General features: G+C 40.8%; 2 protein-coding genes and 2 pseudogenes across 3 annotated transcripts in view; 2 read left to right on the top strand and 2 right to left on the bottom strand.

Moving 5' to 3' along the window:
• LOC116917436 (receptor-type tyrosine-protein phosphatase N2) overlaps positions 1–2,883 on the bottom strand; it is a 28,065-nt gene extending 25,182 nt beyond the window's left edge. Inside the window, exon 1 of the mRNA XM_045170197.1 lies at positions 2,493–2,883. Within this exon, the coding sequence (XP_045026132.1) occupies positions 2,493–2,592 (100 nt within the window). The 5' untranslated portion in view covers positions 2,593–2,883. The remainder of the gene's footprint in view (positions 1–2,492) is intronic.
• Positions 2,884–3,406: 523 nt separating this feature from the next.
• On the bottom strand, positions 3,407–9,989 carry LOC116917435 (vigilin). 2 transcript variants are annotated; one of them, XM_032922906.2, is made up of 21 exons: positions 9,893–9,989; positions 9,756–9,796; positions 9,220–9,484; positions 8,999–9,155; positions 8,721–8,939; positions 8,410–8,657; positions 8,115–8,288; positions 7,867–8,022; positions 7,632–7,797; positions 7,314–7,570; positions 7,117–7,254; positions 6,864–7,058; positions 6,503–6,771; positions 6,228–6,411; positions 5,997–6,156; positions 5,654–5,941; positions 5,430–5,588; positions 5,205–5,350; positions 4,986–5,124; positions 4,627–4,901; positions 3,407–4,540 (listed from the first exon to the last, which is right to left on the bottom strand). In XM_032922906.2, the coding sequence occupies exons 3-21, from the start codon at positions 9,436–9,438 to the stop codon at positions 4,274–4,276; spliced, it is 3,816 nt and encodes a 1,271-aa protein (XP_032778797.1). In that variant the 5' UTR covers positions 9,439–9,484; positions 9,756–9,796; positions 9,893–9,989; the 3' UTR covers positions 3,407–4,273. The 2 variants fall into 2 exon arrangements, with proteins under 2 accessions (XP_032778797.1, XP_032778796.1); XM_032922905.2 differs by having other exon boundaries at positions 9,756–9,828; positions 9,893–9,982.
• A 3,602-nt stretch (positions 9,990–13,591) lies between these two features.
• Positions 13,592–14,347, top strand: LOC116936769 (annotated as a pseudogene).
• A 1,829-nt stretch (positions 14,348–16,176) lies between these two features.
• LOC116917433 lies at positions 16,177–16,869 on the top strand (annotated as a pseudogene).
• Positions 16,870–19,387: the final 2,518 nt, after the last annotated feature.

The raw sequence follows: 19,387 nt of genomic DNA, 5'->3' as shown, positions 1-19,387 counted from the left end.
TTCATCCACTCCCCAAACTAGCAGCAAATCATTACTTGCAACAATTTCTGGGTCATCGTGTTTTTCCCATTTTTTACGAGCAAGAGATCTCTGGTGTTCAGCAAGAGACATCAGAAAAATGACTGACGTAATTCATTTTTGTTCGAAAAAGTCCAACCCTTTTTCATAGTGAAGGTCAATAACCATTAAAAAACAATAGACCTCGAAAAAGGATTAAAATAATCAAGGTGGCGGTACATTTAGCGGCAGAAGAGTTTGAACTAGGGAAACTCGCGCCAGAAAGTGGTGCAAGCAAAAGAGTGGCCGTATAACTGGATTGGTCGTATGAGCAGGCGGTCTAATGAGTGGACCGGCACTGGTATTGATATGTTCTATGGAAATTAACTCGTATGATTTTTGTGTGTGCAGAGGTACTTTCAATTGAATCAAGTTGGCGTACCTTTATCAGACTGAGTTCGAAATACAATTCCCCAGTAAGGAGCTAAACGCATAATCATTGGCTATAGGATATTATTAGTTTGCTTGTCTTGGATCAATATCATGCATTCTGACTTCTACTTCAACTAAAAGATTTTCCTTCTAGGAAAGACGGAACTTATTGCCACGTTATCTAACCGTTAAATGGTTATAATAGGACCGAATGAAGAACATCGGAAGATCGACACAATTTTTCCGGTGTATATAGAGCAACGCTTGAATAAGGTTGTTTCGACATTTTATTTCTTCGTGCATTATCGTAGACGATTAATCACGTTTTACATTCCATGGGCTGCCGCAAGCGACTCAGTCCCCTACCCGTACAAAGGAAGGTTGAACGTATTTGAACCAGAAAAGTCATCAAAGATCGATGTTTGCCGTCCTAATCGATTTCTCATTCAGATTTTCTAGACAGATGAACGTATCCTATACGAGAATCAGCAAGACTATCTCTTATGCGAGAAAACTCATCCGTTGTGATGTAGGAGTTATGCAAACATGATTGGACGATGGGAAGCCACAGACACTTAGCAGCGATCGGAGAGTGCACGACAAAAAGGTATTGATTTTTTTGGGAAATGGGGAAGAAAGAAACAACGCAATCTCAGCGCTCTCAAACTAATATGTCATCGGTTAATGACTGATTACTTTTTAAACCATGAATGCCATACTGTGGGGATTAAACAATTGCATAACCATTTGACGACCTAAGAACCGCTAATAAACCACGAAGAAACGTTCTCCTAAGTCTTGTCGTGTTTTTAAAATCAATAATGTTGTCGGCTATTAGACAGTCGTAGGTGAAAGTATAGATCTTTCACAGTTGCTTTTTAAACTGGTCTTTTACCGTGTGTCATCTATTACCCCTAAGCGACCAAACTTGGCTAGACTGAAACATGGCTGACTTTTTCAAAACACCGGTAGTAGCCTACGTGACCAACGGCAGCGAAGATCAAATCAAAAAATCAAACCGACGACATTCGTACTTTTTGTCTTAATACTTCGAAATGGATTGCGTTCCGCGCTCTGTTGGCTCTTACATTCAAAAATAAGCAAACGGTTGTTTCTTACGCCGTCACATAAGATCACTAACCTTATCGCTCGGGTGAATACGGCATTAGGGAACAGAGAATTTCCTGTCAACAAAGGTGCATCTACACAGGAAACTTGTGTTTTCATTGATAGGATAGCGAACGATAGGATAGCGAACGATAGGATAGCGAACGGCGTCAATGGCGGGCTGAGTACGGACGATTGGATGCATTAGACTCTGCAATCTACCGGAGAAAAATGACACTAGGTAAGAGCCTACGTGTCCTAAATTGAAAATGCATACAACTAACTGTAATGTGCTGTAGAGAAGAGAACCTAGTATTGGAAAAGTTCTATTTGTTAGAACTTGTGTCTACTTCTTTGTTACAAATGAAGCTTCATCATGAAGTTGCCCTGATGGTAATATTGTACAACAGGTGGATGTTTTCTCGCATATCGCTTGGAACGAGTTGCTAATGGATTCAATATGGCCATGCATGTTGTTTAAACGCATGTCACAAATCAATACTACTACACTGCCACCCCCAAGTTCTACTGCCCGCACCCAAATAAAATTAAACCACAATAGCAATCAAAAACTTCCTGCCAGGGAAACGAGCTCGGGAAAACTATGGTTTTGAGTAAAAAATTTTTTGTGGTGTACGAGAACTGAAAAAAATAAGTAAAAAAAAAAAAAAAAAAACTTAGAAGAAATGAAAAGGCCATCGCTTTTTAGCTCATTACTATACGCAAAGCGCACAATGAAAAATGTTTGGATAGATGTACAGCACTTGAACTTCGAGAGAAAACTTATGAACTTAACTTACTACTACACCTATATGCTTTTATTAAGGTTTTTTTTGTTTTGTTTTTTTGTTTGTTTATATGGGAGGGGGGGTACAATTGTACGGCTGTGGAAAATGACACTAGGTGCTCGCCATTCGTGTAAGATAACCTTGAAACAGAATGTATTTTTCACTCACCAACCGCGCCTTCGTTCTTGGCAAATCCGACTCCCGAGAAAGCAAGCAATAAGGCAAAAGCGAATTGCAGCCTATAAGAGAATCTCAAGAAACATTGCATTTTGGAAATGGGCAGTTTCGTCAAAACCAGCACTCAGGCATGGCCACCGTATGAAAGCGATGTTTGGAAGGTAAAAACGATTCTGCGGGACAACCTTAACTTCTTCGTTTCGTGTACGAATTGCTAACCATGCACACGACTGTATATCCTACGACTTTCAGTGTGATAAGTTATCCACTTGAAGAAACGTCTCTGCGTTTTGATGAAACGATCACGTCGGACTTCTTTCACACCAGAGAGAAAGCCGGGACTTCACCAACGCTTCTTCCTTGCTGCGCAATCTGCCACCTACGCTCCAGCCTTCATCATGCAACAACCCGTTGTTATGTACCGTACGCATGCGTGTTGTGCTAGACTCGTCAACCAGTCGTCGAACTGTCAGCTTTACACACACACACACAACAAGAAAAAAAGGAAAACAACAGCTAAAGCTAAAACTAAATCAATTCATTGTTTTACGACAAAAAGTGTGTTCATTATCTGCACGCTTGTTTCGATAGGCTCAAATTATTTCATGGGACAAGAGATTAATATGTTCAGAATACGTACAGTACTACTTGCAAATTAACGTTGTTTTCAAGTGAAATAGTTACACCTTAACTGCATAGATATAGATGACGAGGTCTAGAAAAATTTGAATGAAAAATCTGGTTCAAATATAAAATAAAAGGACACGTATCATGAGAAATCTCGGTAGTTAATACCGGTGAACTATTACTTTCGATTACTTTACTTGTCCGCTTATCTATTTAAAGGAATCAAGATTCAGAAATAACCGTTTGAATAAAACATAAATATCGGATATGTGTTTGAGTCCCATTTTTATAAGTGTATTCAACTTCAGTGTATAGAACTGTCACCGTAAAGTAATAAGTCAATAACAATCTTTAGCAGCATAGCCACAATATCAGAATATGCCTTGCAAATCTCCAAGTAATATTCATCAACTGACACTATTACATCAGGTGTCAAAACTAAACAAGTGAAATCCAAAAACGTTTGGACTATAGATGATCTGAGAATGGGCGGGGTTGGGGAGGGGATAGGGACGGAAATCAGCAAGCTGATCCGTTTCCAGGTTATGTTTTGTACCGGCTCTAAGCAACTGTTTCTCCAGTTCTCTGGATAAATCCCAATCCCGTAATAGAGGTCTACTCCGTATTACCGAGAACTTAAGTCTTATCGAACGGTAGAAATCCCTCATTTCCGAGCTAACCAATAAGACGCGTATAAGGCAACATGGTCCACGCAGAAATGAAAAAAAAAAAAACCTTTTCTTGAAAATGAAAAGTCCCCCTTAAATGTAAATAAAGAGACCTTTGACATAATTTTACGAGCAAAGCAGCATTTCTGGCAACCCACAGGAAAATTAACAAAAAAGATATATATATCTGCCTCCACGATACCCAGAAAATGGTTAGGTTATGATCAGGGGAAACGGCTTCCATCAGCTTGAGAATATAATTTTTATACTGACGTGTCAGAGAAAAGGCTGCAGGTCATTCGTGTGGAACGGTGAAGACCCCATCTACCAAAGCGATACTACATACATCTAGCATTTATCAAAAGTAATGAACATGAATGAGGGAAACAATTTGGACAGGGTTGAAAAAGGCCCATTTTCAGGATTTCTGAACAAAAATCCCAACTCGTCAAGGTAGAGATACCATAGGCAGCCACTTTAACGCCTCGGTCCCCAATGCGGTGCACCACCAGAAGGTGTATTAGGTCCAGTCTTCCCAAACGATGGGAACTCTTCATTACTAGCTGTGTTCGGAGCGAGAACTGGTACCCGTTGCTGACCTTGATGCGGCGGAGCCTGCTGCTCCCAAGGAGCACCGGCCACGATGAAACCTGGCTGTCCTGGATTGCGCTGGTTGTATTGCCCTTCTTGTTTCGGAGCTCTCAGGTATTGCTGCGATGAATCGTTGTCATCGATATCTTGCATCTATGTATAGAATTTAGGCAGGAATGACACACCATAACAAAGCGATCGCCGTGTACAAATTATTCTTAATCGACCGATGGACTTACGTATTCCTCAACAAGATTCAGCAAGTAATCCGCACACTCTTGAACTTTTTCTTCACGACCAATAATTGTGACAATATCAGGGTCACCGCCCTCAAATGGGAAGCGTATCTCAACCTTGTATTGATCCATAACCTGTCGTATATTGCGACCTCGCCGACCAATTAGACGTGAATGGACGCGCTGATCAATTGGCAGATCTTGCTTTATTAGGTCGTCAAGGTCTTGAACCATTTTGAGCACGGCTTCTTTCGCTTGATTGGCATTTTCTTCATAGCCTGGAATTTCACATGTTCAAAGTATTAAACGAATCACAACAAACAAAATAACTACGTTTAATGCAAGACGGGCATCTCTCCTACCTTTAATGGTTATCAGCTGTGGATTAGAATCTTCTGGCTTCGGCATAGTTATGTTAACTTGGAAATCATCTCTAAGTTTAGTGATAACAGCCCCCTTTTTCCCGATGATCTTCGAATGGTATTCTGGTGGAACTTCCACCTAGCAAAGAAGGTAGAAAGAAAAAAAAAAAAAAGGTTGAAACTATAAATGACAACAAGAAACAAACTTCTTTTAGTTACATGCACAGCGAAGTTTCTTAAAACACGATCTTCACGCTCTTTCTCCAGCTCAGTTACGCGATCTAGAAGAGCTTGACGAGCAGCTTCTACTTTCGCAGCAGGACCGGAGATTTGTATAGCTTCACTTTGCTGTTCGGCCGAAGGTACTGTAAGAAATGATTTTTGTTGATTTTAGATTTTTTTGTTGTTGTTGTAAATAGCTACTCTTCACAAGCCACAACTTACTCTTGATATTAACGTCGAAAGTCGTCATCATCTCGCGCACATCTTTTCCTTTTTGACCAATGATGTAGCGATGCAAATCGTAAGGAACGGAAACTTCTACAGTGATGGGTACCAAAGCAATCAGTGCGTTTTTCGCAGCTTCACATCTATCCTGGCGGCCTAGAAAAAATGTTGAGAATTAAACTAATTTCCGAAAACAGCGAATTGCCATTTTTCACCCTCACCTGTAATGCGAATAACATCACATGCTTTGGGAGTATCATCAACTGCTGATTCCCCTTCAGGCTGCTGTCCGTTCACATGCTCAAGTTCCGTGTCAGAAGGGCTCTTCTCTGGAAACTTAATTTTAACGTCAAACTCTGTTGTTATGTTTTGGACACGCATTCCTTTTGAGCCCATTATTGTGCGATGGAACTTCTGAGGGATCACACAATCAACTGTTACTTGCTGCTCTAGATCATTGACTATCTCTTCAATGCGATGTCTGGCTGCTTCAACACACTCTTTGGCACCTGCATATCCAGATATTAGGAAACTTTCTTCACATCTTTAAAACCGTTAGTTTACCTTTAAGGACAACACGATCGGAATCAACTCCGGAACGAGGGAATGAAACAGTTACTCCTCCGTATTGATCAGAAATCTCGTGCAGAATTTCACCCCTCCGGGCAACGAAATGGCGATGGTACTTGGGATCAACATGCATCTCCAGCTCTACCACGCTATCCTACAGAATTCAACCGTTAAGTTGTTCGTATTAATAAGAAACAAACAAACAAACCAAATTCCTATACTTACGAGTTCCTTGATTCGATTCTCTAACTCCTCTCTAGCCTTTTTCACGGCATCTTCTCGACCAACAATTGTAATTATGTCTCGCTCTTTCGTATTATTGGCTTCCGAATCAGAAGGAAAAACGATGCGCGCACCAGTTAACTCACGAATTTTTCGGATGTTTGAACCATTCCTCCCTATTAAAAACCTAATAAATTGCAGGAGTGGTAATCAGCAAATTTGGCGTTTGAGTGGTTAATACTAAAAGTAAAAAACAAACAAAAAAAAAGATAAAATACCTGTGATGCTCAGGTTTAGAGCGTATTGTTTCAGTGTACCCTGTCAAGTTCTTTTCGTTACTCATTTCAATCAATGTTTTTTTCGCCTTTTCCACCTCTTCTTTTGGTCCGCGAATCAAAACTTTATTCGAACCACTTTCGGACGGAGGAAATTTGATTTGGACGCCACCACAGTCTTCCATAATTGACTGTATTAATTTCCCACCAGCTCCGATGAAAGACTGGTGATACTTGGCAGGAATTTCAACGTCTTCGGCAATTATACTCACCTGATAGAATTAAGAGCATTAACACCAACGTCTTTATATAATAACAATAATAATAAATTTTTAAAAAATATATATGAACTACAAAAGCATACCAATTCGCTTTGAATTTTCAAAATCCGGTCTCTGGCTTTCTCAACATCTTCTTTGCGGCCTGTGATGACTATCATGTCGGACTCGGAACCCTCCGGAGGTAAATCAATACGGGTACTGGTTTCTTCGCGAATTTTCCGAATATTGGCTCCTCCTTTGCCTATTACATTCTTGTGAAACTCTTTATAGATAGGTACCTATATCAACAAAACAGATGGTATTGAAAAAAATTGCGCTATTCAATAATAAAAATACCTTCACTGAATAGGAAGACTCTAGTAATTCTTTATATAATTTCTGCAAATATTTATAAGTGGCATCAACATCTTGCTTGGGTCCGCGTATTTTAACCACGTCGCTCTTCTCGGAAGAATCAGGGAAAGTAACTTGCACCTGAATTATGGAACGTTGTTAGGAAACTGCAGATATTCGTGTTGCTTTTCGTTCTTCACCTGATGAAACATATCTCGGATTTCCCGAATTTTCTCGCCTTTTGCCCCAATGATATTTTTATGGAACCGATGTTCAATCAATATATCCTTTTCCCTTTCATTTTCCATCTTGGTGACCAATTCCAGAAGCTCTGCTTTGGCCTGATCTACACCGAACGGCGTGCCCTCAATGCGTATGGTGGATGATCGCTCGTCAGGAATATTAATCGTGACTCCTGTTTCTTCTTTTAAACGGTTGACGTTCGATCCACCCTTTCCTAGTAAGATCCGTAAATAGAATTAATTCCCTTTACCGAAACTGACTTTTAAAACTAATACCTATGATATGTTTGTGATACTTGGGATCGACTACAATATCGGCAAATGTTAGTTTGCTGAGCAAATCTTCGACGTTGGCTAGCAGGGCAACGCGAACCCTTTCTACTTCCTCAACAGGTCCTTCAACAACTATTTTATCAGCCTTGTCTTCCATCTCCACATGGACCTAACGGAAAAAAAAAAAAAAAAAAAAAATGACGTTTAGTGTACGACGCAAACACAGCACAAATACAACCTTTGGGTAATCCTGCGTAATAGCCCGAATTCCAGCGCCTTTTTTTCCAATGATATGCCGATGAATCCACGATGGGGCCAAAATTTCAGCTGTGCAGACCGAATTGGCTTTCTCGTATACTTTAGTCAGAGCAATGCCGAGCTTTTCTTGAGGACCCTGTACAAATTAAAGTCAATACTCTAATGGCCATCGAAGAAGTCAGGCTAACTACGAAAAACGCTAAACAATTTGAAATCTAAATCTAATACCCTGAGAGTAATTGTTTCTTTTTCCGAATCAGTCGGTGGCATTTCCACACTAACACCACTTTCTTGTAAGATTTCAGCTATACCAGCACCCTTTGGACCAATTACGTATTTGTGCTGGGATTTCCGCACCTCTACGCTGACTGTGGCACATTTACGTTTCATTTCTTCATAAATCTTTATTGAGAAAAAAAAAAAAATATATATATATATAGTCAAAAGATTTGTAAAACTAAAAGAAATAAAATATTTACAAACCAAAAATACCTCTATTCTTAAAGAAATTTAATATTTTTACCTGAATGATTGCATGTTTGACTTTAAGCACACCATCTCTCTCTCCTGCAATTGATATTTCGTCCTTTTGCACACTCAGGGGGGGAATGTTAACTTTAACTCCAGACCCTTCAGTAAACGATTTTATTGTTTCATTGTGTGCTCCGGTGATAAAAGGATGATAAATTTTCGGTATCTCTAATCTTTCATAGGCCTGTTTCGATCGTTCGTCAGATATCATCTGGATTTCATGAAGTGCTTTTTCAATGCCTTAGAATTCAAAGAAAAACATTAGGCACATGATTAAGGAACTTTTCGATTTCAAATGCATGCCTTCTTTAGGTCCGGACACAAGAATTCTTCCAGAAGATTCCGTTTCTTTCGGAATGGTAATTTTCGTGGCAGTTTGTTTCTCCAATTCTTTAAGTTTAGCACCACCTTTGCCCAGAATAAAACCATGATACTCCTTAGGGATTTCGACAGCAGAGGACGACTGAGTTTGGAATCGCTTCAATATTTCACGTTTGGCTTCCAACACAGAATCCTGCTTGCCTGAAAAAATCAATAAAAATACATATACGTACGCCAAGCTTACAAATAAACATTTTTACCGATGACAACAAATGTCAATGACTGATCTTTGGCGTATGATGTTTCAATTGTTGCTCCAGTAGATTGCATGATGTCGGCACATGTTTTCAATAGATCACCTTCTCCAAACTTATTAGACGAATCAACACGTCGTTCTTCAGGTGGAATATGGAATACCTAAACATAAAAAGAAGTACTAGTAAGGATGGAATCTATAAAACTAGAAAATATTTCCAATTACCTGGGTCACATTGCGGGAACTCACACGCAACTTGTTGTTCCATTTCCCTATAGTGCAATCAGTACGACCACCAATAGCTGTTTCCGGTAAACCAGGGAAAATATCATCATAAGTCATTGCAGAAGGAGGCACAGATGGATTCCCCAGCCCATTTCCATCAGAATTACTCTTGGGATCTGGGTTGATTTCATGCAAAGCAGATGGGATTGTAGAGTCCATTTTCTTCTCTCGTAGTCTTTTGGAGGTCCAAAGCCTTACAGTACAACTATAATACAATGGTATTGTAGATAAGTGTTTGAATCAGAGTGCTCTTTCTGAACACATATAGTAACTGTCACTATTTGAATTTTGATTGTACAAGAGATCAACAGCAAATTAAGAAAAATTAAATGTAAATTCCAGAACCTTAAGCTATTCAATGCCAATAACTGCCTTGGGTCGAAAGGAAACTGTTATTTGGTCCTAAACTACTTGGTAAAGTTCGGCATATCGGTAAACTTATTAGGGCTAATGAAAAACGAAACGAAAAATCTTACCGTACTGCGTTTCCACGGAAACGGGTCAAATCAAATAGGAACTGTGAAATTAATCGCCAGAATTTAGCTTTTTCTAAAAATTGACACAATAGGGATGAAATCAGAAAGTATTATTAGTTTTGCTTATTTCCACGTACATGTATCCGCTTCACACGCAACCCGGGATCAACTAAGACTCAGTTACACTAGACCACAATAACTAAGCTGAGACGTGGCAGCAAGCAATGACGTGTACGGATTGCAAGAACGTTGCCAAATATATAAACATCGAACAGAATGTTAACGCTGGACCAGTTAAATTAAATACGGGATAAATTATATTGTAATACAAGAAGGATTTTTAAGTCGAATAATATTATATTTTCTGAAAATTTTTAAGGAAAACTTTATCTATGCCAGAGTCATATTACAATAATCTATGACTCTGCCTATTAGGGCTCGGCCCCGATTACCGGAAACCCAAAAAACCACACCGACCTACCAGAAAAATTGCCGATCGCTTGCGACCCGGGTAGGTAGTTTTCAAGCGGTTCGGTTCGGATCAAAATTCCCAGTGAAACCGATAGACCCGGCGCCATATTGAAAAAATGGCGGATGCATGGCGCCAAATTACAACACCATAAAAAATACGATGAATTATCCGAATTTTAAGCTTAAATAAAATTTCTGGGTAAGAATCGGGGCAAAAGTCAGGTAATCGGGTCTGAAAGCAGTGTAATCGGGGTAATAAACCGGGTTTTTGGAACCGATTAGCATCTTTCCCTTGCTCCAGTTTTACCCGGAAGTCCACCCAAATGCCCATGGGCAAGAAAAAAGGCCCCCCCCAAACCCGATAGAACCACACCGAAAACCGAAACGACCTAACCGATCGGCCAAAAAGCTACCCGATCAACGCGGGGCCGAGCCCTACTACCTATGCCCTATGCCACAAGATAATAGTGATCGCCCCGAATTAGCGATCGTCCCCGATAAGCTGTGATCGGGTCGCACGCCCCGCTCCACCCCGCTCCGCCCCGAAAAACAGCTTGTCAGGTTTGGTCAGTTCGACTTTTTTTTATCAGCACGGATATTTCACTAATAACCGATTAATAAAAAGAATATGGTGATATAAGCAAACGAATACTTTTAATCGGATTGACAGCCCGACCAGAATCTGCAAAGTGCACGGGAAAAAAAAAAAAAAATACAAACAAAACGGTTCATAATGTCGCCAGACCATCTGCCCTGAAAACCAAAATGACCTGCCCGATGAGCACAAAATCTCTTCAATAAACACGTCGAATAAATTTAATCTTATTCTATTCGTTTCTCTCTTGGTTAGGGCGGTGATTTCATTCCTATTCAAGAAAAAATTCTGAATACCATTTCGAGTAAATGTTTTATGTTTTCAAAGCAGTTAGGACTCAGCCCCGGTTTACCAAAACCCGGCGGACAACAATTCGGCGATGAAAATAATCCGATTGGGGCGCAGTAAACTGTTTTCCCAGTTGGGATGGGTTTCGTCGGGTTTTCTAGGCAAATGAGGGCTGGCATTCAAAATTGATGACAGAACAAAAAATTTAAATATTTGAAATGTAATTCTAAATATTATTATTTTTTTATTTGAGATGCTATTCAAAAATGTAAATCACGCACTTTTCTATTCGCTATTCGTTATTCTTTCATTTTTATTCTATTCGTTTTCAGAACGAATCATGTTTTTCCTGCTTCATTTTCATTCCACGATCACAACCCTAGCTACCAACTCCGACCCCAATTGTAGGAGCCCAATTTGATTTTCTAAAATCATAGAAATTATTTCATGGTAAGTTAACTTAGATTAAATTTTTAGCCACTAGCTGCTACATCGCTCATAGGGATCGGCCCCGATTAACCATAATCGGGTTAACCACCCCGCCCCGCCCCGGGAAAAGGCAATCGGCGCTGAATCAGGGTGCCATTTCGTCAGACAGGGCAGAGCGGGGCAAAAATCGAGGTTAACCGCTTGCCCCGACGCCATTTGCAAAAATGGCCCCTGAATTCAAACTACGGATTTGGGTCGGGTTTGTATCGGGGCAACCGGGGTGAACTCCCCGATTTTCATCATAATAATCGATTTCGACTCGATAGATTACGTTTTGACGTCGATCGATTAATTGCAATCAGGGTTACAGCCCCGATTAGGCACCCCGATAAAACCCCGATTGAGATCGGGGTTCAAAAATTTTCACCCCGAGTCCCGAACGCCCCTCCCCGAGCCCCGAATTTCGAAACACGATTGGCTAAATGCGCCCCGATTGGGGTCGGGTCCGATCCCTAATCGCTTAAAAAAATGGCGGATGCATGGCGCCAAATTACAAAACCATGAAAAATACGATGAATTATTCGAATTTTAAGCTTAAATAAAATTTCTGGGTAAGAATCGGGGCAAACATCAGGTAATCGGGTCAGAAAGCAGTGTAATCGGAGTAATAAACCGGGTTTTTGGAACCGATTAGCTTCTTTCCCTGTCTCCAGTTTTACCCGGAAGTCAACCCAAACTTCTTGCCCATGGGCAAGAAAAAAGACCACTCCAGGCCCGATATAACCGCACCGAAAACTGAAACGACCTAACCGATCGGCCAAAAAGCTACCTGATCGACGCGGGGCCGAGCCCTACCTACAACACATTTTTTAAGAGGGAAAATATTCCGTTAACAATTTTAAAGTTATACTAATAAAAACCTTAATTTATTCTTACTGCGAGGAAATAAAATGGAACTTCGTGTGATTCTAAATAAAAAAGTTATGCGCGAAATAAAAAAAAATGTCATTTTTTTGTTAACTCCTCCTGAAGTAATGGCGGCGCAAAACGGGGAAAAGGGGGAAATCGTATACTTCTGAACGCACAAATACCGTTCAGAGTAGGATTTGCTTTTCAGATCCCATAGTGACAACACGTGCCAAATTGTGCGCCAAACAATTCGCCTCAGGCTCGTGCCATACCCCTTATCGTATACCACCTACCCCAACCCCCAAACCGACCACGCTAAACACTATATCATGAATCCAATCAACCCAGTGCGTGAATCAGAAACATCAAGTGTCATCGACGTTACTACACAAATGGTTTTTGAAGAACCATCCGTGATACGCAAGAGCAACAAGGACAACCACAGCCCACGACCCGGACATTCCCGATACTTAGACCTCTTCGACCAGCCATGCAGTAGTGCACCGATCGTCATCCACCTCATCAGCAAGCCAAAATCCTTCCTACTACTAGGCATCACCGAAAAACTGGCCATCATGAACGCCCTAACAGACACCATCGGTCAAGTCAAAGCGGGCACAAAGTGGACACATCAAGGATACCTTAACGTATATCCAACATCATCACGCAAAAAAGGAAACTCCTGGAACCTCGTAGAGCTGCCACAAACAATCTAAAAAATAAAGAAGGACATGGCCACAGGATTCGAGTCAAATCACGAACAACTAGCCACAATCACAGCCCTACTGCAAGCCAACCGACCTCTAGCCAGACCCCCTTATATGTCAACCATCAACACCACTGAAAAGGCCTGAAAATGACGAAACCCCTTAAAATCATCCAATGGAACGCCCACAGTCTCTACAAAATTAAACTTCCAAGAATTAAAATATAACATCAGATGCTGAATCCACACATTGTACTACTAAGTAAAACATTTTGGAGGGACGAATACATACCAAAACTTAACGCATTCAACACCTTTTTACCTAAACCAAAAGAACCACGGCGGAGGAGTAGTGATCCTTGTGAAGAAATCCATCCAAGCAGCCCCGATGATACTCCCCCAGACACCAAACGTAGAAGCAGTAGGAACAACTAATCAATGGACATCATATTGGTATACTGCCCAGACAGGAACGCGAACACCAAAAAAGACATCACAGGCATCCTCAACACCACAACCAACAGCTACGTTATCGGAGGTGACCTGAACGCCCACTCTGCAATATGGGAAGATGACCACCAACAAAACCATTCCGGAAAGCAGATAGCAGAAATACTTCTAGACGACACAAGAATTACCCTATGCACTCCAAAAAACCTCGGGACGCGCCCAAACCCAAACGGAAAAGAGAGCTCAACAATAGACCTAACCTTCAGCTCCCCAGACCTAGCAAATCTAATCAACACCCACGTAGGACCATACTGGGGAAGTGACCAAGTCCCTGTCATCACCAGTCTTAGCATCGGCTCCTCCCCAATCAAAACACCCAATGAACACTGGAAATTCAACCGGGACCGATGGGAAGAATGGAACGAAGACATCGAGAGCAAAACCACACCCGGAATCCTAACAGCAGCAGAAACTCCCAATGAAGCATACCAGTCATTCTACAGCGCCATCATCGAAGCCTCGAACAAACACTTCAAACAAAAAAGAATAAATAAAGAACCCAAAAAACCATGGTGGACTCCCCTCTGCAAGAAAACTACAAAAGAAGCAAGAAAGGCCTACAAGTTATGGCTCTCCTCCCTCCTTCTGTCAGACAAAAACAACCTTAACAAATTAGAAGCAATAAAAAAAGATCAATCATGGCAGCAAAAAACCAGGCGTGGAGCAACCACATCGCATCAATGGACAAGAAAACCACAGCATTTTGGAGATTTGCCAAACAAATTATAAACAAACCATCAACACCCCGAACAACCGCACCAATAACAAAACCAAACGGAGACCAGACAACGAACACGAACCAACGAACATCTCACTCAACACTGGATATCTACCCCCGGACCGGAAAAACACCGCTGTAGTCCCCATACTCAAACCAAACAAACCAACAAACCTCCCAGAGTCCTACAGACCAATATCCTTCACGTCATGCCTGGGTAAACTGATGGAAAGAATAATAAACAACAGACTAAAATGGTATATCGAAAAAAACAGACTCCTATCAATATTTCAAACAGGATTCAGAAACGGATGTACCACGAAAGATAACCTTCTACGACTAGAAAACCGCAATCAACACAGGATTTGACAACAAGAAAACAACATCGGCGATATTCCTAGATCTCGCAAAAGCCTATGATAGCACCTGGATTACAGGACTCCTCTACAAAATAACGAAACTCAAAATCTATGACCCAATACTACGCTGGACAAAGAAATTCATAACAGAAAGAAACATCGCCATACGAGTGGACAACAATATATCAACAGACAGAAAACTCAAAAGAGTAGTACCCCAAGGATGTGTAATGAGCTCACTATTATTCAACATAATGATGTCCCACTTCCCAAACCCAGACGACGGATGTGAAATATCACTATTTGCAGACGACATCGAAATTCACTTAACCGCAACAACCAAATGTGAAATGTAAAGTAACCTGCAGAAATACCTCAAGAAAATTTAAGAATGGGCGAAACAATGGAAACTGTCATTCTCAGTCCCGAAATGCATAGCAGCTACATTCTCAAGAAGAAAAAAGAAAGAACGCTATCTCAACCTAATCCTAAACAATAGCTGCATCACCGAAAGAAACAACTTCAAATTCCTTGGAACCATATTTGACTCAAGACTAACGTGGGATAACCACATCGAATACATCAACGCAAGCCTGCACCGCCGAGCAAACTGCATCAAAACCCTCACACACGGAAAGACGCCACTCCAATTAAAACTCCTAGTACGAATATACACAGCCATGATCCGAAGTAAGCTAGACTATGGTGCCCTCATCCTTACAAAGATGCTGTTAACCACCGAAATAAGCGAAATGGAATGTGGTTAACTCAGTGGCTAAAAGGCCATGCTGCGATTGTATTAGCCGACACGACACGAGGTTACAACACCGAAAATTGGAGCGACAGGTTGCGACTGCAGCCACGACGAAAACGATTAAGAGTGACTTCGTTGCCGCATCTCCCTCCGTCTTCTACTACGGCGGAAATGCATGAAAAGGGGAAAACAAAAGAAAGGCGCTAACACGAACAATTAGCTTTAGGTGTAAATGGGGTGGTGGAAGTGTAAGGGAGGGTAACCTATAGCAAAACCAAAGGGTATTAATTTAGCCAAGGTCAGACAAGTTCAGACTTGTCTGCCCCTCGGCAATGAAACGAATACACACACACACACACGTACATACAGACATACAAAACAAAAAATTAAATTTACATTTATCCCTAACGACTTCTGTCGTTAACAGATGTACAAAACCAAATTGAAGAAACTAGAAACAACTCAGAACCAAATACTGAGAGGTATCCTAGGCTGCTTCAAATCAACGCCGATCCTTTTTATCCAAATCGAAACAGGAATATTGCCCATTAAAGATAGATGGGATATGCTGGCAACAAGGTACCTAACTAACCAAAGTACCAAGACGTGGAACTCAGCCTACCCATCACTGTACGAAATTGCAAAAACACAGAAAATATGGAAACCCAGGAGTACACCAGCAATGTCAAAATACCTCACAGAATTAGATGGAGGAAGCAGCCCCATCACTCTACAAGAACCAGCCTACCAGTGATACACAGAACCACTAGCACCATGGCAGCTGTTCCAGATAACCACAGGATCCTTTACGACAAACAAGAAAACAGCTGTGAAGAATATAGCATTCACCGCAGCCACATTCCTGGAGAGAGCAATGAAGATCAAAACCACCTGGACATCTACACGGATGGATCAACATGCAAGACCACCAAGAAGACAAGCTGCGCTGTGTATATACCTGCAACACAAACAAAAGAGGCATGGATTACCCTCTAACTTTACCAACAGCTTCAACGCAGAACAAGCTGCTATTAAACAGGCCTTAACACTCACCTACAATCAGGATTGGAACGAAATAACCATCTACACTGACTCTAAGTCAGCAATTCAGGCCATTTCCAATTTCAAATGGAAATCAAGTAATTACATTCCTGAAATAATACAACAGATCAACAATTTCCGATCAGCAGGAACTAAAATTAACTTATATTGGATATCTAGTCACGCAGGAATACGAGGGAATGAAATCGCAGACCAGCTAGCCAACAACAGAAGAACAGCAGACGACGGCGAAACGATGGGTCACACACCCAACATGGCCGAAAAACTAATGAAAAGCAAAAACAAATATCAAGACAAAACACTAGAAAAATAAAAAAATAATTCCCCAAATCAAGCCATCACTCACCGAACAAAAATGGGGATGGCCAGCTGGCACACCTACAAAAACAGAGCAATCCAATCCGCATTAATAAGACTAAAAATCGGCCACAAGAAACTAAACGGCACAATCAGCAAATGGGACATGGATATCCAACCGGAATGCCCACACGGATGTCCAAAAAAGAAAACTCGACGCACGTCCTACTCCACTGCCCTTACTACTCCGAAGCCAGGAGGGAACTGAAACACGTGATCGAGAAATTCAAACTTCCTTTTGATGTACCAACTGGAACCGGCGTCAACTTCTCCATTCCTAAACACACCCAAGAAAAAATCGCCAAAACAAAAAATTTCATCACAACCACTGAAATCATCAAAAGAATTTAAATTTGTCCCCTAAATATTTTATAAATACGAATCCCCCCCCCCTGATTCCTTTGTAACAAAATTCATGTAAAATCTAAACACAAAGAAACAAAACGGTGTGTAAGGACCCCGACAATGGCAGCCCGTAAACTGTTAACAGTGGCAAAGAGCCGTGGCCAGTGACACCTAAAGTAAAAAAAAAAAAAATACGGTTCAGAGTATAACACTTACATGGATGCACCGCACATAACACGAAAGCAAACTCATCAATTGGTATGTTCAGTATGCCGATTCTTTAAAATTTACATAACTAGAGGCCCTCACTCCGTTTGTGAAGTTCCCGATAGGGTCCGGTCTGGTCGCCATAAAATCCAGAAAACCGTATGCTCTTCCGGCAAAACTAATAACAGTGGATATCCGACTAATCAAGAAAAAAATTAAGTTAGTTTATCAATGGGCGTACAGTTTCTTTCACAAACGTTATTCAAATTTGTCGGCGCAATACAACAGAAAAGAGTTTTTGAAATGTTTTTTTTTCTAATTTTACGGACAAAGGAATTATGGGAATAAGACTACGGCCTCGTACGAATCCTCGTTCCCAAACCATGAATTCAATAGGAAAATCTGTTGGAAAATGGAATCGCACAAATATGATATCACACAGCTTAGACGATGTAGGCTACTGCAACCAATATCATTTATAGTTTTTTTTTCTTATTTCATTCTTCATTAAACTTTTTTTTTCAGAGAATCTGGCCGCTAATATCGAAGCATAATCATTTAAATCCAGAATCATTTTTATTCTGTGAAATTATAGAAATTTTTCAGCAAAACAATTTTGCATGCTTGCGCGAACTGGTTATTCATTTGTGAATTTTCTCACCTGCATGAAGATTTTTTTAAATCGATGTGTTCAATATTTAGCGCTGCTTCCAAACGTGCAAGAGTATCGCACTCAATCGCATTCAAGCGTTTCAATTCTTTCTGAATATCATACAAAATTTTTTTTGTCGGGTTTTGTTCTGTGTTTTCCATCAGAAACAGCATGCATGGGTCTTAACTCTGGATAAAATCAAATAAAACCACACAGTCGCTTCCGATCTGTCCTTTTGTCCCAAACCTCCAAGAATGATGGCATCGGTGGAGATGCCCTGCACCTTGTGGCCCGTTAGGATCAAGGCCAACACGCAAGGAAATGGCAGAACTTGAACTCTTAGGCTGTACGTAAAGTCATTCCATCATCTTTAACGTCGGCACTACTGGAAACCAACCCTGCGGTAGTGTGGTGAACAGCACAACTTTCATCCAAAACGCGTTCTTGTGCTGAAACAAGAGACACTCAACATCCGAGGCATCAACGGAATGCACTTTTTTCCAGAAGGTAAGTTTTTTAACGTCACGACGCACATTAGTTTCAGTATCACGTCTTGAAGAAAGGCAAGAGTTCAATTGGAGACCCTCTTGGACACATCCGAATTAGTCATCACCATGTATGGGGCGTCAACGATGCAGTATAGATTGCCGGAAAAGCCCAGTTTCTTGGCTGTAATGTAATTATGTGTAACTTATGTATGTTCCACACGTTGGGATTTCGTATCCTGTAAGAGTTAATACAGATTCCTCATGTGAAACGAATAATCTTGTGTATATATTTAACAGGTTATGGGCCCAGAACGTTCTAACCTCTGAAATTTCACAAGATGTCGACACTGAGAGAAGTAAGCCTAAACATGTATCTTTTATTATCAGCACAGGTCTTATAAAAAAAATATAATCCCCTCCCTTACCGCAAGGAAGAGGAGGTATGATTGTAATTAAACTCACTACTCTCAGCACAAAAAGAACCACGGTGTGTAAGGGCACCATTTGAGGAGCGCGTCAAACTGGACCCAGCTGGTGTTGAAACCAACACAGTTACCAGTGCACCTAATATATATATATTAAAAAAACGTGTTGCAGCAGAAGTTTTTTTAATACCAGTTCCAGCCTGATCATGATATCATGGCACATATTACCGAGATCGAGACAATGGCTTCCCAGCTACACGACGTTGAAGCCCCCGTTTCTGAAATCCAAATCATAACAAAAATAATCTGCATGCTGCCACTAAGTTATCGAAGCTTCACCATGGCCGGGGACAGTGT

The sequence above is a fragment of the Daphnia magna genome, linkage group LG2, assembly GCF_020631705.1.
Source record: "Daphnia magna isolate NIES linkage group LG2, ASM2063170v1.1, whole genome shotgun sequence".
Taxonomy (NCBI): domain Eukaryota; kingdom Metazoa; phylum Arthropoda; class Branchiopoda; order Diplostraca; family Daphniidae; genus Daphnia; species Daphnia magna.
The sequence above is the reverse complement of the archived record's forward strand: the minus strand, read 5'-3'. Positions and strand labels throughout refer to the sequence as shown.

Excerpts from the sequence above, each read along its gene's own strand:
- LOC116917435 (XM_032922906.2), bottom strand. The coding sequence starts at position 9,438 with ATGGACTCTACAATCCCATCTGCTTTGCATGAAATCAACCCAGATCCC. Across the intron at positions 7,255-7,313 it reads TCCGAGATATGTTTCATCAG|GTGCAAGTTACTTTCCCTGA; the intron begins GTGAAGAACGAA and ends TCCATAATTCAG. Across the intron at positions 5,942-5,996 it reads CGATCGTGTTGTCCTTAAAG|GTGCCAAAGAGTGTGTTGAA; the intron begins GTAAACTAACGG and ends CTGGATATGCAG.